Source organism: Strix uralensis, chromosome 5 (assembly GCF_047716275.1).
Source record: "Strix uralensis isolate ZFMK-TIS-50842 chromosome 5, bStrUra1, whole genome shotgun sequence".
Classification (NCBI taxonomy): Eukaryota; Metazoa; Chordata; class Aves; order Strigiformes; family Strigidae; genus Strix; species Strix uralensis.
The window spans coordinates 81,165,625-81,190,723 of NC_133976.1; the positions used below are offsets into that span (position 1 = coordinate 81,165,625).

General features: G+C 39.4%; 1 protein-coding gene and 1 long non-coding RNA gene across 5 annotated transcripts in view; both read left to right on the forward strand.

Moving 5' to 3' along the window:
• PRMT8 (protein arginine methyltransferase 8) overlaps positions 1-23,879 on the forward strand; it is a 72,225-nt gene extending 48,346 nt beyond the window's left edge. For 2 of the 4 annotated variants that reach the window (XM_074871941.1, XM_074871940.1), the window contains 6 exons: positions 2,757-2,899; positions 3,289-3,376; positions 6,935-7,050; positions 13,572-13,722; positions 20,317-20,438; positions 22,259-23,879. In XM_074871941.1, the coding sequence (XP_074728042.1) occupies positions 2,757-2,899; positions 3,289-3,376; positions 6,935-7,050; positions 13,572-13,722; positions 20,317-20,438; positions 22,259-22,342 (704 nt within the window). In that variant the 3' untranslated portion in view covers positions 22,343-23,879. The remainder of the gene's footprint in view (positions 1-2,756; positions 2,900-3,288; positions 3,377-6,934; positions 7,051-13,571; positions 13,723-20,316; positions 20,439-22,258) is intronic. The other 2 variants (XM_074871942.1, XM_074871943.1) reach the window with 2 other exon arrangements.
• The window catches only part of LOC141944780 (uncharacterized), a 196,901-nt gene that overhangs the window by 130,510 nt on the left and 41,292 nt on the right, over positions 1-25,099 (forward strand). The window lies entirely within an intron of this gene.

Genomic DNA, 25,099 nt, shown 5'->3' on the forward strand with positions numbered 1-25,099 from the left:
TTTCTCTTCTGGTTTAGATCTGCTCTAATTTTTATTGCCGTCTCTGGCAGCTTCTGACTAACATGGAGCTGTTTGGGAGGAGAATTTATTGTACAGTATGCCTATTCAAGTGCTGTGGTGTGAAAGAAACAACAGGGACATGGGATGTAAGAGGCCAGCCAGTGTAAGCATCTTTTGGTTCAGAAAAAGGACGAAGCAAAGGACCAGAAAATACTCTCCTCCACAGTAGGGGTAAGGCACTAAAACAATGAGGTGTTGACCTCAGCTTGGTTATCCTGCACCTTTGGTGCAGAGCCTGTATATTCCCAGAATGACCTTTCATCAAGTAGATACACAAATAGCATACCACAAATCCATTCATGTTTGGATTTCCAGCGACAGGAATTGTGTGTGAAGGGACCATTTTCAGAATGAGAAGGATCCAGTGTGCTCCAGAAGTTGCAGAGGGTATTTATCTCTGCTTCTTCCTCCTGTTTCTCCAAGGAGCAATTCCTTGGAAAAACTGTGAAGGAAGCAGCAGAGACCCCTCACCTTGGGCAGGAGACTTGCCTGGATAGTTTTCACAGTCTGTCCAACTGCAGTTTGGCCTCCAATATAAACAAATTACACAGCTGAACTAACATTTACATTTACACACTTTACACTGACCCACATTCACTTTTATTTTAATGCAACCAGGTACTGAGCCGAAGGATCTTGTTGCTCATGGAAATTTTTCTTTTTTTCCCCCTAATTGTTTAGAGAAATGCAGAGTCAGCAAAAGGGGCTGAACCAAGAGAAAACCCACTGTTTCCAGAACAGATACAATACAGCTGGGGACAGCACAATCTGTTCCCACATGATGCCTTATGAAGATGTTTCATCAAAGTGAAGGGAGGTGGGAGGAACTTGTGCTGCTGCTGCTGCTTACACTGTGACTGTTCTAGGTATAAACAGAGGGCTTCAAAGTCTGCAGGTGTGTCACCCTGGCAGCTGTCAACAGTGCTAAAATTCACTCCAAAAGAATTGTGGCAGTGAAAGTTCTTGGGAGAAAAGAGAACTAAAGAGAACTCGTGGCTGGAGCTTATAGACATGAAGAGTCTTCAGTATAACAACAGATGAACTATTGAGCTACTAACTGTGAAAGGAAGGAGTTTAAAGAATGGGAAGGAGAAGAGAACTCTGCTCTTTTCCAATCAGGTTGCTCTTACCAGCTGATACTTTGTGTTACCAGTCTGAATCAGAGTGTTCCCAACTTCTTAGGGGGCCAGTCTGGGTTAAAAGTTTGCTATGCAAATAAAGTTGCCACATCTGGTTAGAGTAATACTGCATGTATTTTGGAAAGACGAAACCTCATTTTCCCTGGGCCGAGTTTTAAAAATCACTCAACCCACACTTGCACACTTAAACGGCTAACCTAGTTCTAGCTAAATGAAAGTACTTTGATCTTCCTTAAACTGAATGTTGACCACGTTCATCAATAAAAATTGCCATAGTTAAAAATTGCCATTTATTAAGAGTAATACAGTAATCTCATCAATTAGTAATGGAAAGTAAAATATTCCCTACTCCCTCTGGTCCTGAATTACCTTGTCAAGGAAGAATCCAGACCCATGAGACTTTACCCACTGCAACAAACAATATAAATAGCAAACACAAGCTGAAAATTATTTGTCTAAAGAGTTTGGAATACATTTGTAAATAGAAAATATATTTTAAAAATGGAAGAATGATTGGTGAATTGTGTAGTGATCCTGAAACAAAATTATTTGTTACAACTGAACTAAACATGGACCAGCATTTAATTTTCCTTTAAGCAAAATATCTGTTCTAGTATCAACAAGTTTTATTAATTGCTTGTTGATTGACTTTTGCAGTGCATACCCAGTCTCCTGTAAGTAATACACAGTATTGCCAGTAATTTAATGTGCTGTGTTGTAATAGTGTCTCTGAGGATCTGGTATTCTACTACATCAAACTTCTAGCAACCTTTTTAATTTCCTTTAAACTAATTTGGTGATAAAATACCTGACAGCAATGTTTTCCAGCAGTCACTTTTGATAACTGTGGGAAGTTATGCAAGTCTAAACCAGATAGAAGATTCAGAGTGAGAATGCCAGTATGTTATAAAAGATTCAATCATGAAGCAGAAAGGAATGAAATGATTGATTTTTCACGAGAGAACCATGCTTGTACAAACTTTCTTGTTTGTGTACTGTCAGGCTAGATCTGACTTTCTCAGTTGAGCCCGCTCCCCAGAATTCATGGATGAAATAAGTCTTAGTTTCCTCATTGTGAAGCCAGAATAATGTGTTTGAAAAGCACATGAGAGTTAGATCCTACTTACATAAATCTCTCATATCTCGGTGACGAGATCATGTATGTGTAACCCTACAGGGACATTTAAAGGATTCTAGGTCAATTCTTTGCATTACTTGGTTAATGATCTAGAAATCTTCCAAATTCCAAAGGGCATGTAAAATGAGATCATGCAGGTAACCAGGTAAGGCCCGTTTTTCTGTTGTTTTTTTATATATGGGTTTTATTTAGTTTGGGTTTTGGTTTGGGATTTTTTTTTCCCTTTTATACTGATACTAAAACTTCTGCAAGTAGTTTTAAAATAGTATAAAATCCATTGAGTTGCATGGAGTGACCCCTTATCTACAGGCATTCAAGAAGAGAATCATATTGAAAAGGTCATCCTGACATTCACCAGTAAGGAACTTAGTCAGATGTTTTTATTATGTGAAACATATTTCTTTGGATTCTTTTTTCAGTAATCACAATATTTAAAGGTAAAGTGGAAGAAGTTGAATTACCTGTGGATAAAGTAGACATCATCATCAGCGAGTGGATGGGTTACTGTCTGTTCTATGAGTCAATGTTAAACACAGTCATCTTCGCACGAGACAAGTGGCTGGTAGGTGCTCTGCATGTCATACTCCTTGCTGGAGCAATCACCAATTATTTTCTGATTACAAGCCTTCCCTCTCCTACTGTCACCATAACAAGACACAGTTACATGTCCAAGTGCCATTTCTTAGGCTTTAACGAAAAGATTAAGAAAGGGAATTTCAGTGAAAGAGCTTTGCTTTTGATTAACTGCTGGTGAAATTCGTATAGACACTATCAATGACATTGCTACAGGCTGCAAGAGTTGCTGAAATTAAAGCTGATGTGACAATCTGAAGGAAAACAATAAAGGCATGCAAGGGGTGCTTGTCTGGTTTTTGTATGTGCAGTTCAAAATGTGATGTCTTTGTCAGGTGAATAGATTACGAGATCCATTTCCCCACAATTCATCAACAGAAACCTGGAGGGCTAATGTTTCCAGACCGAGCTGCTTTGTACGTGGTAGCAATTGAAGACAGACAGTACAAGGACTTCAAAATTCACTGTGAGTAAACACCTAACAGTAACACCTTTCTATGGTTATTTTCCTAAAATATTTGATTTATAGTGGCCTGCTCTAATCTCTTCACTGGCAAAGTTTTGCAAAAGCCAAGTAATCACGCTGACGAGGCCAGAATTCCACTATAAACATGAACACTAAGAAAACTCTAGTCTGGTGATAAAGTCAGGAAACTTGTAGTAATTTAAAATGCTTTAAAAGGAAAGATGCATGAATAAATTGATGTAGACCTTGCTAAGAGTATGTTGATATCTCTATCTCTATTTTCAAATGTGGATTTTAGGAGATTTCCTTTTGTTGTTGTTTTGATAAATACATCATCCCACGTAACTGCCATTAAAATTGGTAGTATTCTTTTGCCTTCCAGGTGCTGGGTTCTGTTTTTAAAATAAAAAGAACAGAAAAATAATTAAGATGCAAGTGATTTGTGAATGTTAAGAAATAAGCCTAGAAAAAAAGAAATCTCACTAATAAGCTTGTCAAGAAGTAAAAAAAGTAATGCTTTTTTAACTTTAGAACACTTTATGTGAGAATTTTAACATGAAAAGTAAGGATCAGAAATTTCCATTTTACTTTGATGTGAAAAAAAGTTCTAAACTTTTTTGTTTTATTTCATAGATGGATAAAACTGACTTTTCCTTTACATTTATAATTTGGGGATTTTTTTCCTTGAAGTTTCATTGAATAACTGGTGCTGTTAGTGACCTCCACAGGTCACCTAGTCCAGCCCTTCTGCTCAAAGCAGGCCAGATTTCACCGTTAAAGGTCACTCAGGGCTCTGCCCTCCAGTCAAGAAATGGGGATTCCATAGCTTCTCTGGGCACTGTTCAAATACTGAAGCACCCTCAGGAGTAAACATGTTTATGAATATCCAGTCAGAATTTTCCTTGCTGAAATTTGCCTTCATTGTCCCTTGTCACCTGACAGGAATCTGACTTTTTGTTTGTTTCTGTAGCAGCAGATAGCAATTAGATCCCACCATTAGCCTTTGCTATCCCAGGGTTTCTTGGACACTCCTCATATCTCAGCATGTGGTTCACTTCCATCACCGCAAGGTCATGCTCCTAGTTCATGTTCAACTTCTTATCCCCCAGGTCATTCAAGCTTGGATTTATTTGGTCATAATAGTTTTGATGAAATGAATAAGTTCTACATGATTTCACTCTTTTTTTTTTTTTCTTTTTTTCTTTTTTGGCTTTTATTTATTTTTCAGAGCTGGTCAATTTCACTTAAAGGCATTTTCCATTAGGGTAAAAAAAAAAAAAAAAAAAATCACAAAATTCCTAAGCAGTTTTATTAATTAAGGATACATGCAAAAGCTTGAGTAAAATTAGTGGGTTCAGTCAACCTTTAAATGAAAATGCCTGACTCCTCATTCCTTGCCTCTCAGCTTCTCTCAGAAAAGAAAGTTTGGTGTTTCTTTAATCAAATACATTGCCAATACTCAACTTCCAATGGATCAAAACTGCCATTCTGGGTCAAAAGCAAGCCCAGAGCAGTGGGGCAGTGACAAGAAGTCTGTGTAGGTGCCGGGGAGAATTATATCGACTCCTCAAGCACAGCCTAGATTTTTCTCCTCAGTGATGTGATGACCTTGATGGCTAAATTCCTTACAAAATTTACAGATTCAGAAGGATGTATGAGGGATTCATTCTGTAAAGGAATCAAAGCCATTTTGGCCTAAAAAAATTCCCTTATGCCTTGTTTCACCTTGCTTTTGAACCCCTACCTTTCTAGGCCTTGAGCCTTTTTCTTTTCTCACTGACAATATACCTGTTTTCAACTTGTTCATTTTTTTATCATTTAAAAAAAATGTTTCAGGTTCTTTCTCTTCTAAAATGTTGTTTGCCTTTAAGACACTTTCTTTTCTGATTTCACTTTTGATTTCCCTTCCCCCCTCACTTTTTATACCTCTGTATCTTCCTCAGTTATTTCCATCTCACTGTTTATCTGCACCACCACCCTGTCTCTCTTTTCAGTTTATAAATCCTTGATGGTGTCTCCTTACATTTCAATTTTTCATCATTCTTTTTTTTGCTCTCAAGGTGGATAGTGTCTTGCCTTCATATGAGATGCAGGGCTGAGCATTTCAAAGGGCACTCGAGAACCATCATATTGATTAAGAAATATTGCAATATGAGGTTTCTAAAAATATCTGACTTCTGATTTCTCAAACTTTATTAATGCCACAGAGTACTACTATAGTAAATTACTCTGATTTTCTGCAAAATGTAAAACATATAATTTTATCTTTTAACTCCTGTGACAGGTCTCTGCCTAATACAGACTGTGGCATATACTTCAAAGGCATCCCATGTAGGCTGAAGTACATCAAGTAATGGAGGCCCCAACAACTCTGTTAATAGATTGTTCCTTCAGGGTTTCCTAGTTAATCTTTTCTGAGTAACCACATAAAAACATATGGCTTCTATAAATACAATCTGAAGTTCCTACATGCTCATGATGCCTGAAACGAAAGTTTTGATCACCAGCTCCCCTGAAATATTGAGAAACTCACAGCCCAATAAAGAGATAACACAAAGAACTGTTCATGTCCAGATTTGTTCCAATTTAGAAATGTGCCGATTTTTTGCTTATACTGCATTTTCAGTCATAGTCCTCTGGGAACACTGGTAGCCCAAATGCTATGCTCTGAAGAAACAAGACATTTTAAACATGCTCACTGTTGCTGTTTATCAGTTTACCTTGCTTGTGTTCAAATGATTTTTTAAAAATTTCACAGTATTCAGCTTAGACTTTCAGATGGAACATTGAATGAACCTTGTCTCATATGATTCATAAGACTAAGATTTCACTTTTTTGAAGCATTTTGTTAAGCAATCTTAAAAGCAAAGCCAGTGTACTTTTCAATGTTTCAATGTTTTCATTTTGTTCAAGAAATATAAAAGGAAAAAAAACCCTCAGCAAGATAAGAAGCATTTATCTGAACAATCAGAAGATCAGCATGGCTTTAAGTCTTTTAGAAAGTGGACATCTTGGTTTTTTGTCATGATGTACATGCAGATTAAAACTTGGGTGCCCCAGATATTGAAACATACCTCTAAGTCCACTCCTGTCAGTAATTCACTTGCTGAAAATAAGACTACTTAAATAATTAAGAGCATGCAAACTGCTGATTGAATAGCAGTCTATAAAAAAAGGAAGTATTAACCAGAACGGATAGGAAAGGATAGGTTAACCTTAGCAGCTATTCCCAAGTCTCAACCTGACATATTACATGATTTTGGACAACACTCTCAAATGTCTGAAGCCATGAAAATCATCGACAAATCTCATATAACACGATTTTGGGAACACCAGAAAACAAGGGCCACTTGTTCAAAGATTTACATTGAGAGGTTATTTTGCCACAACTGCATTATCTGTACAATATCAATGATGACATAGACAACTGGGGCAGAGAGCAAAGAGAGCTGAAAGTTAGGGGATGGTAGAAGGTCTTTCAAATGAAAGATGCTTTGAGAAACAAAAAATATTTTGATTATTACTGCTAATCTTTGACACATCCATTTGCATTGACAGGGTGGGAGAATGTGTACGGCTTTGACATGACCTGTATTAGGGATGTTGCCATGAAGGAGCCTTTGGTGGACATAGTAGATCCAAAGCAAGTGGTGACCAATGCCTGTTTAATAAAGGTTTGGTAATTCCAAATATACCTAATTATGAATGTTTACACCTAACTGTAGGATTCTTTGGAGACCTGCTACTTATGTTTTATCTTTGTATGCTTCTAACTAGCTGCTGAAGCCATCATCATAAAATGCTATTACACCAAGAAGGAAAATTGTGCAGTTTTAAGTTAGGCAGTACTAGTATGTTGCACATGCCCAATACTGTCACCTGAGCTAAGCGAGAACATTGATACCTCTATCACTTATGGAATACCCAAAAGCAAGATTCTCCTTGTGACGCTGTACTCATCTGGCTACTGCTACTGTAACTTAATACTCTTACAAATTATACATGTGCAAATACTGGAAAAATATGGACATAGTGTATTTAGATATTAATTGCCCTACCTTCTTGTAAGTAGAGGTTGGAAATTACTGATGGAATGCTGCTGAGGAAAAGGAGTAAATTGATTCTGTTTGCAATAAAAAAAAGACTGAAGCATCTGTTTCTGAATTGGTCAGCTCTGATGAAATAACTCTAATTTACTCCAGAGCATATCAAAATTGGAACCTAATTTATTTGTATAACTTCCTAATTCTTAGCCTTATCCAGAATGTTACTGTGCTCTCCAGCCCCAACATCTGCAGCCAGAGGTTAGCTTGTACCCTGTTCTATATATAAGACAGAAGGGTCACTACTCCCTGTTCACAAGACCAGGTTAAGAATCCATAGCCTGCAGGAACACATGAAGGTTCTAAAATTCCTTCCATGTGAAGCAGTCCTCCTCATGTGGGAGTACTGTTATTAATAAGGCTGTCCACGTCAATAGCAGTGGTAAAAATCAGGTCCATGAATCCAAGAGTATGCTCATTTATCCCAAAGACTCATTTCTAATTTTTCCCTTTCACTTTTTGCCAGTAACAAACAAGGCATTAAGTATCCCCATATGCAAAAAGGAAAGACATACCTTTAGTCTGCAGAACCTTTACTGAAAGCAGCAAAAAGGAACAGAAGTAGAAACTCTGTGTGAGTACATATGCATGCACAGTCCATCTGCACCGATTTAATTCTACATGGCCTGACATCTTTTGTCCATACACTGAATGGTGCTTTACCATGTAATGGCACCTTGGGAGCAAAGCGGGTAATAACTACACAAGCAGAAAACACTCTCCATTCCAGAATCTGTCCCTAATCTCACAACTAATCACTAAAAAAAAGAGAAAATTGTCAATGAAAGACAGGAAGGAGGGAGACTTCTGTTCAAGATAGCAATATGGAAGCAGGAAAAACTGAGGCTGCATTTCTTTTTTCTAATTTAATTTACTTTTGCACATGGTATATTTCTATAAAGTGCATTTCTTTGATCCTGAAAATATTTGTGAATTTAGAGAATAATATTAGCATAAGAAAACATTTGAGAATAAACAAAGCAATAATGTTTAATTATTCAAATGTTTTACTATAGCATTTCAAGATGGCACAGCTTATTCATATTAGATTCACAAAGGGATTTGTTAGGGGTGTATTCAACTCAAATTCAGCTAACTTAGGGTGCCTACCAGATGAGTCCAGGTTTCCTGTACATAAGTCAGTAGATGAACTAGTCACTAGATGCATTCCTGACAGACCAGTCAGAGCCCTGTGCTTCTGCAGTTATTCCAATTCCCAATTTAAATGATCTGAATTGTTCTACAAAAATCATCAAAATAAGACATCAACCCCTGCATGCTATGTAACCATGACACATCTAGAATGCTGGAGACTTGAGTAAAATTTCCTCATTTGTACTCTTCAGGAACTGGATGTAACCCAAGCCTTGAACTCTTCAAGAAACTCTAGCCACTAAGCCACGGGTGCACTGGGGGTGGAGCATGCAGGGAATACAGCATCTCCTCTCTTGTGGAAGCAATTCCCCTTTGAACGATCTCTTAAATATATTCCAGGGGCATAGGAATTTTCTTGGCAAGTAGGAGTCTTCTGTTTAAATTCCAAACCAGATCAGCCAGGGAGGGTAGTGGGACCAAAACATCTTCAAACCACCAGTCAATAACTGATCTCAGGAAAGGTGTACAAGCGTCCTTCTGAGGGCCTACTGCTCTCAGTAACATTGCCTTAAAAATTGGGAAAGTTTGTTTCAAACTCAGTAAGAGAGTTGTGTTTTCTTCTCTGATCCCCTTGAACAATAGAGAAATACAAATGGGTTTGGGGTGACCCAAAAGTTAATTTTTACTTGGTGTCAGCACCAGGGACTACAACAACAATAAATCAATTGTTCACACAGCTGTAGAAAAACCTGCAATGAGAGTGGCAAAAACTCACAAAACCAAACAAGAATGAAGAACATGCCACGTTCAGTTTGTAATAAAAAAATACAGTTGAACTTTCCTGAATATCCTCCCCTACCTAGCCACAGAGAAAGAACCAAACAAAGAAATCAATCTACTTTTATGCTCCCATTTGTCCCACACTTTCCAGGAACAGTTTAAAGCTCCTGCAGGTCACACACCACTTTAAGATTATACAGTTCAATGCTACTTAAAGCACAAACTGCCTTCCCTGCAGAAAAAAAAATATGCAACATTCTTGTTTATCAGAGAACAGAGCATAATAGCAAAAAAGCATTGACCTATGTGCTCAAATACCCAGTTCTTTGAGAAATTTTTGCTGGTTTGGAAATGATTCATCTATATGAAGCCTTATTTCAAAGGACCTGCAGTATTTTCTGCAGGAAGGTACTGTTGCTCAGAGAGCTCCAACCACACAGGTGAGGCACTTGTCTGTGAGCTCCAATGAGTCCCATGTTCCTCTCCCATAGTAATGTTGACCCATGAGGTTTAGGACAAGGCAGTCCTCATGAGACTTTTCTCTTGCTCCACTGCAACTTCAGTGAACTCCCTAATCACATTTCTTTCTCCCAGCTTCTGCTAAAGTGAAGCAAGAGGCACCTGTGACACTCATTTTCCATCTTTCTTCAAACACTGCTCTTTTTTTCTCATATTTCTTCTCTACTCTCTTCTCCACATGAAAATCTCCCTTCCCTTTCCTAAGTGACTTTCCCTGTCACTCTTTCCTTTCCAACAGTTCTCCCCACACTCTTTCCTTTCAGCATCCTCAGGTTTAACTCCACCTATTCCTCCCTGCGCTCCAAAAAAAACCCCCACAAACAACACCCTAGTAATTTTCAAGCATTTCCTTTTGTGCAAACAGGAAAAGATGGCAGAAAAGCAGCCCTGGCAGGAAGCTGAGGTCTCTGTTATCACGAAGCCATAGCTATACCTGCTTCCCTGTTATTCCATCTAATAGAGAACCAACAACACTGCAATATCTAGTCAAAACAATCTCAGATACTCCATTCTTCCTTTCACTGCTCCCCTGAAACACCCAGAATTTAATGTTGTTTCTTCTCTCCCCACATTAATACTGTTAGTTCTCTGCACTCGTTAAAGACAAGAAAAAAGAAAAATATTTTTCTTTTTGAAAAGTGAATGTGTTCTGGGGGCTGACTTGCATTCAGTGTTCCCCTCACATGTGCATGCATGTGTGCATCTGACAATGTAGGTCATTTTCTCAGTGCTTGTCAGAAAAGAGGGTTTCCTGGTTTTCCCTTCCTTAGCAATTAGTTTTACTCTCAGCCTTCAGATCAATCCTTTTCCTGAAGCTGGCAATACTGCTTGTACCAATGCCGCCTGTCCTCCGGCTTCTACATCAGTTCAGCGCCTTGGCCTGCTGTGATCAGCACTGCCTTCACCATCACATCCTGTGTTGGGGTGACCATTTCCCTCTTTGTTCAAACCAAGACAGCTGGTGCAATGGGAGAGAGGAAGGGGGAAAAAACCCCAACCCCAAACCAAAAAACAAACAAACGAACCCCCCCCCACCAAAACCAGGCATTCATTGAGGTTTGAATCTTTACCTCCATGCTCACACAATCCTCGCTGCGTAAGCTGACTGGCTGGGAAGGAGATCAGAAAAGAGGTGCGGTGGTATCGCTTTACGATTCACATGAGGAAATGGGTCAGGCAGCAAGTCGGGATTTTCTCATCAGTGAAGCTGATTCAGGGCTGTTTCTCTCATGAGTTAGGTTGCCTTCAGCTAGGGTGATACAACTCAAGAAATACACAGCAGCTGGCAACACTTGCTTTTCAACCTCATTGTCGCCATCCCTGTGATTCTAAGTGATTTTCTATACATCATTTGCTCAGTCCTAAAGCAATTTGTGCCACAGGACAGCCCAAGAACCATTCTTTATGCAGTGAATGTGAAAACTGGACCTCTGTGTGTCTCTGCAACAGGGACATGTAGTATGGGATGTCTCATGGTCTTTCATGCAGTGTCAACCACAGTCTGGACCTCCTTATTTAGCTCATAATTCTGACACTTTTATTGTTGCTCAGCTTAACACATTTTTTTAGTATAATTAAGAACTGTATTTTGATCAGATCCCTGCTTAACTATGCCCATTTTGTTGTTGGTTTTGAAATCTAAATAAAATTTGGTAAATTATTACTTTTCTCACTTATTTTATGCAAAGATAGCATTTGTCCCCTGTGTTGTTAGCTTTAATTAACATTCAATGAGCAATGACATTTAATATAATAATATATAGTAGCCAGACTACGATTCAAAGAGATCACCAAAACAGGATCAGGCCAGTTTCAAAACTATATTAAATAATAAAAAACCCCACATTTGTCTCATATCTTGCATAGTTCAACACTTCTGAGACATTTCCACTAACTTCTCTAATGAAAATACTTCCTACTGCTTTTGATTCCACTTTACCCTGCAGAGCCAATACAGCTCAGAGAGAGGGAGCTACATCCCTTTTATGGGCCTCATCATTGGACTTAATTCACAATTTCCCCACAGTGATACCACGAAGAAGCCACCAAAAATTGCAGAAATCTGCAGCTACCACCCACCAGTCCAGTCTAGCTTGTCAAAGCAAATTTTGCAGGCTGCTATGGAAGTCTGCCAGGAGACTTCAGAAATTCTTTTTCCTAGTGTGCTTTTTTCTTTTTATCTGTTGTGGAAAAAAAAACCAACCCCACAACCCAAACATTTTAAGGCTATCACGGCTTTAAATGACCATTTATAAGCATGGGTCACTTATAAACATTAGTGACTCAGGGTGCAATCGCAATGTAGAATAATTTTCATTATGGTTAAGTTATTCTTGAACAATATTGATAATCGGACAAGCCAAAACTATAGCTTGCTTAAATCATCTCACCATAAGCTTTCTAAGTCTCAGAAACACATGATATGTGGTCCATGGAAAGACCTCAGTAACTGAAATATGGCTGCAACTTTGGATGTCTATTTTTTGCAGACTTCTCTTAGATTATAGAATGCAATTGCTAAAAGAGCCCTCTATTGTGCCCTGAAAGAGCCCAAAAGAGCCCTCTAATGGACATTCTAGACTCTGCTCTCCAGATTTGCAGTGAGTCTGAATTAATGCTGGTGAGGTCGGTGATATGGTTCCTGGCTTATGGTGGTAAAGGAAATTTGGATTTCTGCCTACAAAGCTTCTATTTCTCTGTGTGCATGAGCAGTTTGGTTGTTAATACTGACCTTCCGAATAATAGAGAGAAAAATATTTGGGGCATATCTGGCTCTTGCCAAATATGCCCTGACAAAGACAATAAGGACAGTGAAGCTAGATACGCTTAGGAGGATATCAGAAAGTGCACTGATAGGAAACATTTCCCATAGCATTAGAATACAATTAATAGTATTTCAGACTTAGTATCCTCCCTAACACGACTACAAGTTTTGGAAACAACCCAAGTAAAAGCAATACCTAGCTGGGGAAATCAGATCCATCTAAAAAAACCTTAGTTTAAGCCTTGAACAGTGAGATTTAAATATTGATGGAAATAATCAGTCTTGGAGACTACATCATTGCTCCCAACTACTGCAATCAAGGCGTAGTACGATTTACATTATTTGCTTCTGTCTAGTTTAAGAGTAAGATCCCTGTGCTTACTAATTGGAATTGGTCATCTGACACAGGACTAGAAAGCATTATTGGCAAAAAGCACGCCCCTGTCATGCCTCAAATGTTTGGACTTCTTGACACAGTCACATTCCTTTCCAGAGATGCTCAAACAAGTCAGAGGTTTATTCTTATTAAAAACTCAACTCTGCCATCTTTCCTCAAGCTGACAGTCCCCGATGACAAAACATCTTAGAACTGGGACCTATATTTCTCTTTCAACATCCATTGTGCCTATATTTGTCAAAGCACATTTTACCTTGATTTCCTCCAGCTCCCGCAGCCCCTCCCTGCCATTCCCAAGGGCACACACTCTTCTGTGAGTGGTCTCTCTTATCACACTCTGTCAACTTAGTCACATAACTGGATCATTTGCTGATGATTTGATATATTCAAATGTACCACTGATTTCTTACAGTGTTAAAGGGCTGCCAGTTGTCTTTGTTGCTGATCATTAAATAAAATGCTTAAGTACATCACTTAACATTTACCTTAGTCACAGACATCTGCATGTAAATGCCTTTTTCTTTCTCCTCAAAACAGGAAGTAGATATTTATACAGTGAAGACTGAAGAACTGGCATTTACTTCTGCATTCTGCCTCCAAATTCAGCGTAATGATTACATTCATGCCTTGGTCACGTATTTTAATATTGAATTTACAAAGTGCCACAAGAAGATGGGATTTTCTACAGGTAATCTGTATTTCTTTTCATTTCATTTCTATTGCTATATCAGTGATACTGGTCTGATGGTACACAAAGGTTTAGTGTAACACCAGGTTTGAATTTCAGTGATAAAAATTATTGTCATTTTGGGGGAAGTGAGCAGGATGAGGAAAGGACAGCTGCTTGTAGTAATTCTGCCAAAACATCAGGGCAAGATTTCACAATGACTACCAAGCTTGGATTTCAGCACAAATTATGACCCAGGACTTTATGCCCATCACTAGTTATATGTAAATCCTGTGACAAGTTTCTCAGATTAGACAGGGAATTGTTGGCTCAGTGAGAGATAGCAACTCTGCATCCTAGTTTCCCCGAAATCCAAAACTCAATAAAAGCTCTTGCTTGTCTCAGAGTCTAGAACAAAACCATCATATTTTTCCAAGATCTAACAACACACGTACTGCTTATGTAAAACAGCTCTAACAACTCAAATGTGAAACTCTAACTTACCTTAGTGAGCAGATACTTAAAGGAGTAACTCCATTCCTATAAGGCATTGTTTACCAGAGTGAATAAACCAGCCAGTGTTGTGAGAAAAAAAACCCCCTTATGACTGCTTTAATGACAAGAACAACAAATTACAGCTGGTGCTGATTGCAATTAGCACCATTACACATCTCAAACAGGTGTAAATGGGACCTAATGTAAGTTGATTATAGAATCATAGAATAGTTTGAGTTGGAAGGGACCTGAAAGACCATCTAGTTCCACCCCCCCCCCCACCATGGGCAGGGACACCTTCCACTAGACCAGGTTGCTCAAAGCCCCGTCCAACCTGGCCTTGGACACTGCCAGGGAGGGGGCAGCCACAGCTTCTCTGGGCAACCTGTGCCAGTGTCTCACCACCCTCACAGTGAAGAATTTCTTCCTTATATCAAATCTAAATCTTCCCTCTTTCAGTTTAAAAACTGTTACCCCTCATCCTATCTCTACACTCCCTGATAGAGTCCCTCCCCAGCTTTCCTGTAGCCCCCTTTAAGTACTGGAAGGCCACTATAAGGTCTCCCTGGAGCCTTCTCTTCTCCAGGCTGAACAACCCCAACTCTCTCAGCCTGTCCTCACAGGGGAGGTGCTCCAGCCCCCCGACCATCTTCACGGCCTCCTCTGAACCCACTCGAGCAGGTCCATGTCCTTCTTCTGTTGGGGGCCCCAGAGCTGGACACAGCACTGCAGGTGGGGTCTCACAAGAGCAGAGTAGAGGGGCAGAATCCCCTCCCTCGACCTGCTGGCCACACTTCTCTTGATGCAGCCCAGGACATGGTTGGCTTTCTGGGCTGCAAGTGCACATTGCTGGCTCATAGTCAGTTTTCCATCCACTACTACTCCCAAGCCCTTCTCCAGCTCTCAGTCCACTCATCACCCAGCCTGTATTTGTGCTTGGGATTGCCCCGACCCATGTTCAGGACCTTGCACTTGGCATTGTTGAACCTCATGAGGTTTGCATGGTCCCACCTCTCCAGCCCATCCAGGTCCCTCTGGATGGCACATCCCTTCCCTCCAGCGTGTCGACCACACCACACAACTTGGTGTCGTCAGCAAACTTGCTGAGGGTGCGCTCGATCCCACTGTCCATGCCCCCAACAAAGATGTTAAACGTCACTGGTCCCAACACCGACCCCTGAGGAACCACCTGAATGGTGCCCACTGCTGGGTTAGGTGAACTTAAGCCTCTCTGCTCGGCCAGTGGAATGCCCCTCCTTTGCAGAGCTGCCCTCCCTGCGCACCCTTCTGTGCAAACTGCCTCACCAGGCCCTGTTTTCCCGCTCTGGTCACCACGCTCCTGGTGGCTGGTGCTCCTTGGGGCTGCCTGTTGTGGGAGTGGGGGGTGGCTGCCGTTACTCCTGGCCCAGCCCACAACTCATCAGTCGCTCACTCTCGTGAGAGCTGCCAGCTTCTAAATATGATTAGAAATCTCTTTTTTCACAGGAGCTCTTAACCCCTTACGTGAGATTCAAGGCTCAAAGTACTTTGTTAAAATATTTATATTTGATTCTAGAAGTATAACTATATGGATGATGTTATTTGGTGCCTCGTATTATGTTTTTCAGTAACTGTGTTTCCCTGGTCATTCCATAAATGTGTTATACTACAGTATTGCCCACACCATGACAGGCATCGGTATGTGCTGGGGAACAAAGCGTAGATGTGAACAATCTGTGAGGCACTGCAGTAGTATCCTGAAGTGTTAATATTTCTGGGTTTGTGCTGAACAAAATTATCTAAGGTGGAAAACAGTTTACATTTTAGGCATTTGATTTTTCCACAGAAGGCTGGTTTTTTTTCAGCAGAAGGCAGGCCATTAATCTTTTTTAAAAGGTAATATAGTCAAACCTCCAGTTTTTTGTAAAAAATAGGTTCGAATGAAGGGTGTAGTTACTGTGTTGTGATGTTAACTGAAACCTACCTTAGTAAAGGAGGTCTTCTTATATTCCCAGAACTACATGAAAGGTCTTTTATGTCATTGAAAATGTGGCTTCATCTGCAAAGGAATAATGGAATGTGTTTCTGGTTTATGTGTGCATATGAACATGCATGTTTTAAGAAACATCCGTTGAATAGATTAGGCTATTTGATTAATGTTTTCTAGTCAGATGTGTCCCATCAGCATATCTGGCCCTCAAACCCAGCCATTCTTGGCTTGACTCTTAGACATCCCAGTGAGTAGGCATCAAAAGTAGCAAGGAAAAGGACCTGTTATGTTACTGCAAGGCATTGTCTGTGGAGTAGACATAGACTTGCTCCAGTATCAGTATAGCAAAAGGTGGCTGGGATGAGGACTTTTTGACTCTTCTTGCCTCTTGGGTGTATGGAATGAAGAGGGCTCACTCAGGCACTTAGAAAATGTTCTGCAAGACCACCACAGGTGGGCTTATCTTCCCTTAGCACACAGGAAGTGAGAACTTGAGGAAGGAGAAAGGTTAAATACTCTTAGGGAGAAGAGGCTACATTTGGACAAAAGCCTAGGGCAGATACCAAGTTTGGCATAGTGTTTTTCTTACAGAGAGGTTTTTGCAGACCCACCTCAACTTGCAAGTATATATACAAGGTATTGTGTGCCTACCTGTCATAAAAAAGAGGGGAAAGGAGTCACAATCTCCAATATTTCTGAACCTCTATCAAGAACGGAGTTCATCAGCAGTGCCTGAAAACCTACTTTCTTTAAACTATCTGTAGCTCCCACAGGCTGCTTCTGAATGCTTAGTCATACACTGCCCTTCTAGAATCCTTCCAGCTTTGAAGGCTTGCCCTTTCTTATCATTCTTTCTGCAACTAGATCTCTTAGCTGCTGGTGGCTCAGCCTCCTTTGAGGCTTGCTTGAAGAGGCTTCCTATGTCTCCAAATTCTGTCTCCTGCCACTTGGCAAATGCGACATTTCTCCCATTGAATGGTTTTCTTTGCTTTACTGCCAATTCTCTGAATGTCTTACTTCAGTAACCAACTTCTCCAGGAGGCTGTATGGCCCACCAAATAAAAAAGGTTGGATGCCGTTGTATGCAGATGGAGAAGAGCTGCTAGCCAGACATCTCTGCAAAGTCAAGTTCTTAAGATTTTCAAGTCCATGCTCAAGTTGTTTGTGTGTTTTTGACAAGGGCTTCTAAGACCAAAGTTCACTCTGGCCTTCTTTGATGCAAATGAGGCTACAGCCATATCACCAATTATGGAAGATTTAGGGACCACTCTGAAGCCTGGGGGAACCAATTGGTTGTGACTCTTTTGCACAGTACTTGGTCCAGAGTTTCGTCTGGGTCCCGTGTGGTGCCACTCTAATTGCACTAAGACAAGTACTATTTATGTGGAGGGGTTAACTGTTATTCAAAGTATCTAAAATAATGGGAGGGGTGCCTTCCAGCCATTGGAGAAGAAGGGTTTTTAAACCATGAACTGATAGCACATGAGTTGTGCCTCAAGGCGTGCCATCAGGACTACAGAACCTTAAACAAGTCTATAGGACCAGACAGGAGGCACCCAAGCATGCTGAGGGTGCTGGTCAATGTCATTGTAAGTCTACCCTCTAACATCTTTAAAAGTTCATGGTGATGGGGGAAGCTTCTTGATGATTAGAAGAAGGCAGCTATCACACCCATCTTCAAGAAGTTCAGTAAGCAAGATCCATGGAACTACAGGCCAGTCAATCTCACCTTAGTTCCTGGGAAGGTTATGACACAAATCCACCTGGAAACTATTTCCAGCTATATGAAGGACAAGAAGGTGATTGAGAACAGTTAGCATGGATTTACCAAAGCCAATTATACCTGACAAACCTGACTGCCTTCTAGATGACTAGCTGTATAGATGAGGGGAGATCAATGGCTGTTGTACACCTTCACATTAGCAAGGCCTTTTATACAACCTTGCATAGCATCCTTACAGCTATACTGGTAAGATACAGACTGGATAAGTGAACAATAACACAGGTGAAAAATTGGCTCAAAATGTGTCAGTCAGCAAAGTCAAACCAGAGGCCAGCTATTAGTAGCATCCCACAGGTGACCTACAGTGAGGTCAGTATTATTCCACATCTTTATTAACGACCTGAATAATGGGATAGAGTGCAATCTCAGCAAATCTGTGGATGATCCCAAGTTGGGAGGAGAAGAGGCTGGAGAGAAAGGGCTGCTATTTATAGAGACCTATGCAGGTTCGAAATGGGCTGATGAGAACCTTATAAAGTTCAGCAAAGCCAGATGCAAAGTCCTGCAGCTGGGACCAAACAACTCCATGCTATTGCTTAGGCCAACTGGATAGAAATCAGCTTTGTTGGAAAAGACTCTTGGATTCTGGTGAGCAACAACTGAACGTGAGTCAGAAGTATGCCTTTGCAGCAAATCTGGCCAATCATCCTGACCTGTATGAGCATGAGTGTAGACAGGAGGTTGAGGGAAGTGGTTCTCTGCCTCTGTTCAGCACATCATGATAAGGTAGGTGCAGAAGAAGTAACTCTATCATAAAAAGGTTGTTTGGCCTTCTGTAACTGAAGGAGTAGACACCACTGTCTAGAAGACTGGTCTGGGTTCCCAGCTAGTGTCTGTTGGCAGAGCTCTACTCAATTCAGTAAAATATCCAAGTTTGTAGGACATGAGGAAGTGCCACTTCGCTGATATGTCATTTTTTAATTATGAAGACCTTATGGACTTGAAGACCTGCACCTACATTCCACACACACCCCCTGTCCATGGAGCACAAGTTTCCAGATATGCCAGGCTTTTCTAAGGAAGATAGCTCTGCATAAGGGCATGTGCACATGTACATCTGTGTGTACAAGATAGCAGTTATGATTTAAAATAAAAGTTCAGCTTAGTTTTGGTCTAACATGTTTTCAATTAGAAATTTTACAGAGCATGTCCAAATGGAAAACAGATTCTGGATCTGAACTCCTGAAAGAAATTAGGCATTGAGATTAACAGTCATTAAAACTGTCTAGACATATAGCCAGAAATTAGCTGGTAAAATATTTTTCCTTTGGAAGATATCAGTTTGCCAACACCGTTTCTGACAAAAGTTTTTTTCCATTGGTCTTCTGATTCTAGGATTTTGGGAAAAAAAAAGAACTGTTAAAAATTCCTGTCCTGGCAGTTTTTAAAAAAAGCTTCATTATTCCCCCAGTCACAATTTCTAAAGCCAAATTTCTTTTTTAAACTTTGATGTTGAAATGAAATGAGATCATTGTTTTATTGAACTGTGCTAAGGTATTATTAGCATGATTCAATACATTGGGCCCATGTCTGCATCAAAAAGTGACTGAAGAAACAAATGGAAGAAAAATACGTTTATCGGAGGCTTTTTTGTCAGGAGGAAGTCTCCGAACTTGTACAGCTATTCTTAGGTTCCTAGATGCTCTTAACTGCAAGAATGCTAGGAACAAGAAGTAACCATTAGTTCATTAAGCACTGCTCAAAGATTTGAATTTAACTCTGAAATAAAAACAAAGTAAAATAAAACCCTGAAATAGCAGAAGGTCATCAAAGTGATTTTGCTAAGCAAGACTAGAAGTGAATTTAGACCAGTATCTATCTCTGGCAAATTGCCCATAGCATATGCCTTTAAAAAGTCCAAAAACAGGTTAAAGTGCAAGTGCCCTTTCCCCAGCTGTATCCTCCTGGAAACTATAAAATCTCCTGTTCTGGGATCATGAGTCAAAGGTTTCATCTGTGTCATTGTGATTAATAGCTTTTTTATGAATCTTTCTTTTATGGTTTTGTGTAATTGTTTTTTGAATTAATTTAGACTTCTGACTTTCAAAGCACTTAGCGTTGATTTGCCCAATTTGAATGTGTGTGGGTTGAAAGGGAAGCATCAAAAAAGTGCCTACCATCCCAGTAACCGCTTTGCGGAGTCCTTGCTGGGTGTGATTTACATCTGACATATTCCAGTAAAAATCAGAAGTCAAGCCAGTGACAGTCAAGAGAACTGTGTTGTTGTAAAGCATGTTTGCTAATATAGTATATAAATTAAAGAATTCTATTCTCTAAAGAAAGGCTTTTTTCAATTGTTCCCAAGTCTTAATTTGATTTGCAATGCAAAGATGAAATTTCTATAAATAATACCCATATGTATTTTTAGCACCTGATGCTCCCTATACTCACTGGAAGCAAACTGTCTTCTACTTAGAGGACTATTTAACTGTGAGACGAGGAGAAGAAATCTATGGGACTATATCCATGAAACCAAATGCAAAAAATGTGGTGAGTCAGCATCACTGATTCTAATTCCAACTCTATTGATCACAAACTATAATCAACAGTAAATAAAGTGCATATAAGTAAAACAATGAGCATGCTAAAGGCTGTAAATTCATGTTTATTAGTAAGAGCTCTAGTCACAGCTTCACCAAAGCTGCTAACAGCAATGATAATGCAGTGCTAATGTCACAGAACTCAGCCTGCAAACAAGCTAGCATGGGAAGGAAGAAATGATTCGAGTACATCACCAAGTCAGTTGCCCTCTGCAATCAGCTTGGCTCACATTTTGTGACACAAGTAAGCAAGGGTCTCTTCATACTATCACTAAAATCAGCGGTAAGATCCCTTCTGCCAATACAGGATGATCAAGAGTACTTCAGTTCCATATCTATGGCCAGATTTCCCATGCAGTGCCTAAGAACCTTTAGGAAATTAATAGATTTCAGCTTAATGTCTGTATGAACTCACTGATCAAATGTACTTGAGCTCACTAATCAAGTGATATGCTTGTTTAAAAATTGTGGTTTTCCACAGAAAATACAGATGTTTTATTTAAGACTAAAGCTAAAGCATGATGGATATTGGATATCACACTATGACAACTGGTGAAAGCTTCCTCAATTTCTCTGCCATGGGCTGAATCCCTCACCAAGTATGTCCGTTATTTAGTGCTTCTTTTAACTTGTAAGGAGACTATGAGACACGGTCTGATGGACGACCCATGCCTGTATATAAGAGCAAGACATGAGAAGTATGGCTTCTGGGAGAAACAGTGGCACCATTTTCTGCCAAAACCCTTGAGCAGAATCTCTTCATTTTCTATTACAACATACAGCCATGAAAATAACCTGATTATAATCCATCCATGCAGTTGTTGTAATTGTTGAAATACTGCATTTGTTGACTGCAGCAAATCTTAACATTTCATTGCCTTCCTTTTTTGTACCAAATACAGATTGGATATGGTTTTCAGAGTAGTGTTGATACAGGGGAAGAAATAAACACAAAATAAACTTGGCATTAAAACAAACACATTCACTCCTGAAGCTACCACTTGCTGTGAAAGTAGAGGAAAACAGTCTGTTTCCCACCTTTATGTTGTGCTTGGGGAACTGGAACATTTTCTTTTGGGTTGAATTTATCAATTTTCTTCTGAGGGAAAAATGAAGAAAATATATCAAATTTGTTCACACAGCAGTAAGCACCTGAATGCAGATTTAGGTGCTAAAATTAATGGGTTCTTGATAGTTATCATAAGACAGAGAGACTACCTTGGTTCAAAAGGATTTGTTAGTGCTTTGTTCTTCTGAAACATGAAGACTTTCAAAAGCTTGTAGGGAGACAGCTTTGTTTTGTAGGGCTATGTAGTGCCTCTTTCCAAAAAACATGTCATTATAAGATAAAGAATGACTGAGGGTTTCTCTACAACAGGAAGTTTACTAGATCTGTTCTGGAATAACTCCTAGTGTGAAAGCCCTTTACGCTAGAACAAGAGCATCTGAATGGGGGATACCCTTAAAAAATTGTTATAGAATATGTGTGACAGCACAGCGTTTCAGAAACTCCCTAGTTGTAACCAGGACACTAAATCAGCATTAAGAAGAATATACAAATATGCCCTAGACATAGATTGTATGGTGAACGCTATTACACATCCTATATCCTGCTTTTTCATTGTTAGCAACATTTAAAACCAAAAGAAGTTATAAACCACAGTAGGTATCCCTTGAATCTGCAGGTCTTTTCAACCCAAGCAATGATAACTGAATTCATACACTGAACTTATGGTCTTACTTACATGTTACATTTAAATCTTTTTACAGCGTGACCTGGATTTCACGGTAGACTTGGATTTTAAAGGACAGCTATGTGAAATGTCAGTATCTAATGACTACAAAATGCGCTAGCAAGAAACCTTTCAGCGAGATGAAAAGGAGAATTTTATCAAGTCTTGAACTGCTGAACTTCAAGCTAGGAACTACTGTTCACAAGATTATTGTATTAAATACTAGAATGTTTACTCTGATGGAAAGTGGTAACCTGATCCTTCTTGCAGATAGTACAGGGGGCTGGTATCCCACTGTGAATGTACAGTATACAGAACTGTAGCTTTTGTCAAACATATAGGAAAAATAAGCAAGAGTCTTGAGTGTTCTGGTTAACTTTAGGATGGCAGAAGATGCATATACAAATTGTACTACTTACTGTGAATTTCTGGTTCTTCCAAGCTTTGCATGTTAAAGATGATTAGGGCAGTTTTCTCACTATGAAAGACCACTACAGCACATTACTGTGATAGTATTACTGGACTTATATTCAATATAAATGAATATATATATTGTACATGAGAAAAAAAATGTCATTTCATAATAGGAATTTGTTTTGTGATTATTTAATTCTCATTATGCAATTATGGAAAGATAATGATGTTACCTCTGGCACTACTCTAGGCAGTGATATATTCCATTAACTGTCCAAAGTTACAGCTTTGGTAAATATTCCATGCAAAGTGTAGATAAGAGCTGGGTATTTACAGAAAGTTCAACAACTATCTTTTTGAATGTCCTCTGGAAAATGTGGACCATTAGTTTTAAAATTCACCTTCACAACTGGATGTCTGTCAGAGCTTTAAAAAACATTAGCTTTTTATCCTTGAAAATATTCTGTGGTGAGTTTTTATAGCTGGATTTTGCATGAGACCTTCTGAAATCAGACACCTAGTATTTAAATGTAATGAATGCAAAGTCTCTGAAATGGTGGGTAATTCATGTTTCTTGGCCATGCCATATTTCAGTTCTTTGCAAGATTCTTAATACAAAATAATTTTTAAAAAAATAAGAATTAGTGTTTCCTTTTGGTGATGTTTTAGATAAGCTATAAATTGCAAATACTATTCTCAAGAGTGCAGTGATTTGCAGGAACAAGCTAATGTCTTTAAAAAGATGTCTATGGCTTCTGATATTACTAAGATGTCTGTAGCTTCCCCACCCCCTTACACCCCTTGTTTTTCTTACAATATCTCCTGCTTATAGTTAAAATATTAACTGCTTATAATTCTTCATACTATGTATCAAGTCTTTTTACTATATGAATACTGACCATTTAACCACATGTAATTCGTCAAAAACTGCATCATCGGTCCTATCTACCCATATTCCAGTCTGTCTGGCATTAGGCACTAAATCATGTTCCATCATGGATGAGATTGACTAGGTTTTTTGCCTAAAAATCTTTTTAATCACCTGCAAATAAAGCATACTTGAAGATGTATTTTGCCAGTATTTGTCAACTTTTCACTTTTTAGAAACCTATTTCTATTGGTTTTCCCTTCACAAAAACTGTACAGTGCCTCCATTTTCTTATGGTCTAAAGATTATGGTCTAGGGATTGTATCACATGGTATCTATGTAGAATGAAATTAAACTGTAATTCAGCAGTAAAACATACTGTTTGCAGTGTAGTTCATCACTGTTGTTTTAAAGCACTTTCCTTACATTTTCTTGGAATGAGGATGAACAACTTTCCTCACAAAAATGAGTAGGATTTTATCTTTCAAATATTGCTGTCATTTTCAGGGAACAGTTCATAGCTAGATCAGCTACTCTTTCAGTAATGACTTTGACCAGAAAACCTCTAGAAGTCACTTTCTACTAACACTTCTGCGATTCTAGGACTTTAAGGTAAGGAATTCTACCAGGTTTTTTCTCAGCCCTCTCCATTTATATAGATACCCAAACAATGTTTTCATCTTCTTTACTAGTAACAACTGAGCTGACTGTAAATGAAAGAAGACTCTTGCTTTGTTGTCTAACTTGCACTTTGACAGCACTTCAAACCATCCACTTCTCTTACCCACTGCATGAATCTCTAATATCTTTAATATTAAAAGAAGGAAACAAAAAAAACCCCAACATCTTGTTTGAAAAACGAAAATACAAATCACACACACACAAAAAAAAGAGAATTCACAAGGGTCTGCCCGCCTGTACTGAGAATGTGTCATTTTTGCCTGACAGAAAGCATTGGACAAGAAGCAGCAAAGAAAACTTGATCAGGACAGCTCATTAATCAGTCTGAGAGGTATTTTAAGCACTGCTGTGTACTGCCATTTCTGCCTCATCTTTCACCTAAGGAGAATGAAATGTAGGTGCCCCTTCAACAGCACCCACCTTGCCTTCTTACTACGAGTGCCCGTTCACCTCGGTGTTGCAAGTCCTTGCTGCTGTTGTTAATGGCACAGTTCTGAGGTGATGACCAGACTCAGTCACATTCAGCCCTGGGAACCTGACTTGTGCTTTTCTTCCTATCAAAACCACATCACATATTTCTCCATCACATAAAGAACTGAGAGTGCTTACTGCAGTGCTGAGTATCTTCAAATCACAGTGCTCAAAAAGAAAAATTGAGCTACCAAGGCCATTACAGGCGTTACCTACTACTAAGGTTCTGAAAGCACCGATGAGTTCAGCGTACATAGAATCTGTTAGGTCAGCATTAGTGAAACAGATCTGCAAAGAGCTTGCAGGCCAGGTGCAATCAGCTGATAGGCTTTCCTCAGCAATCCAACAAGTCTCAGTAACTACCACAGAGTCTGAGCCTAATCTTCTCAAGGCTTGAATAGAAAAGTCTATCGTGAACTCCAGGGTTGAACCCAAGCCACTGAG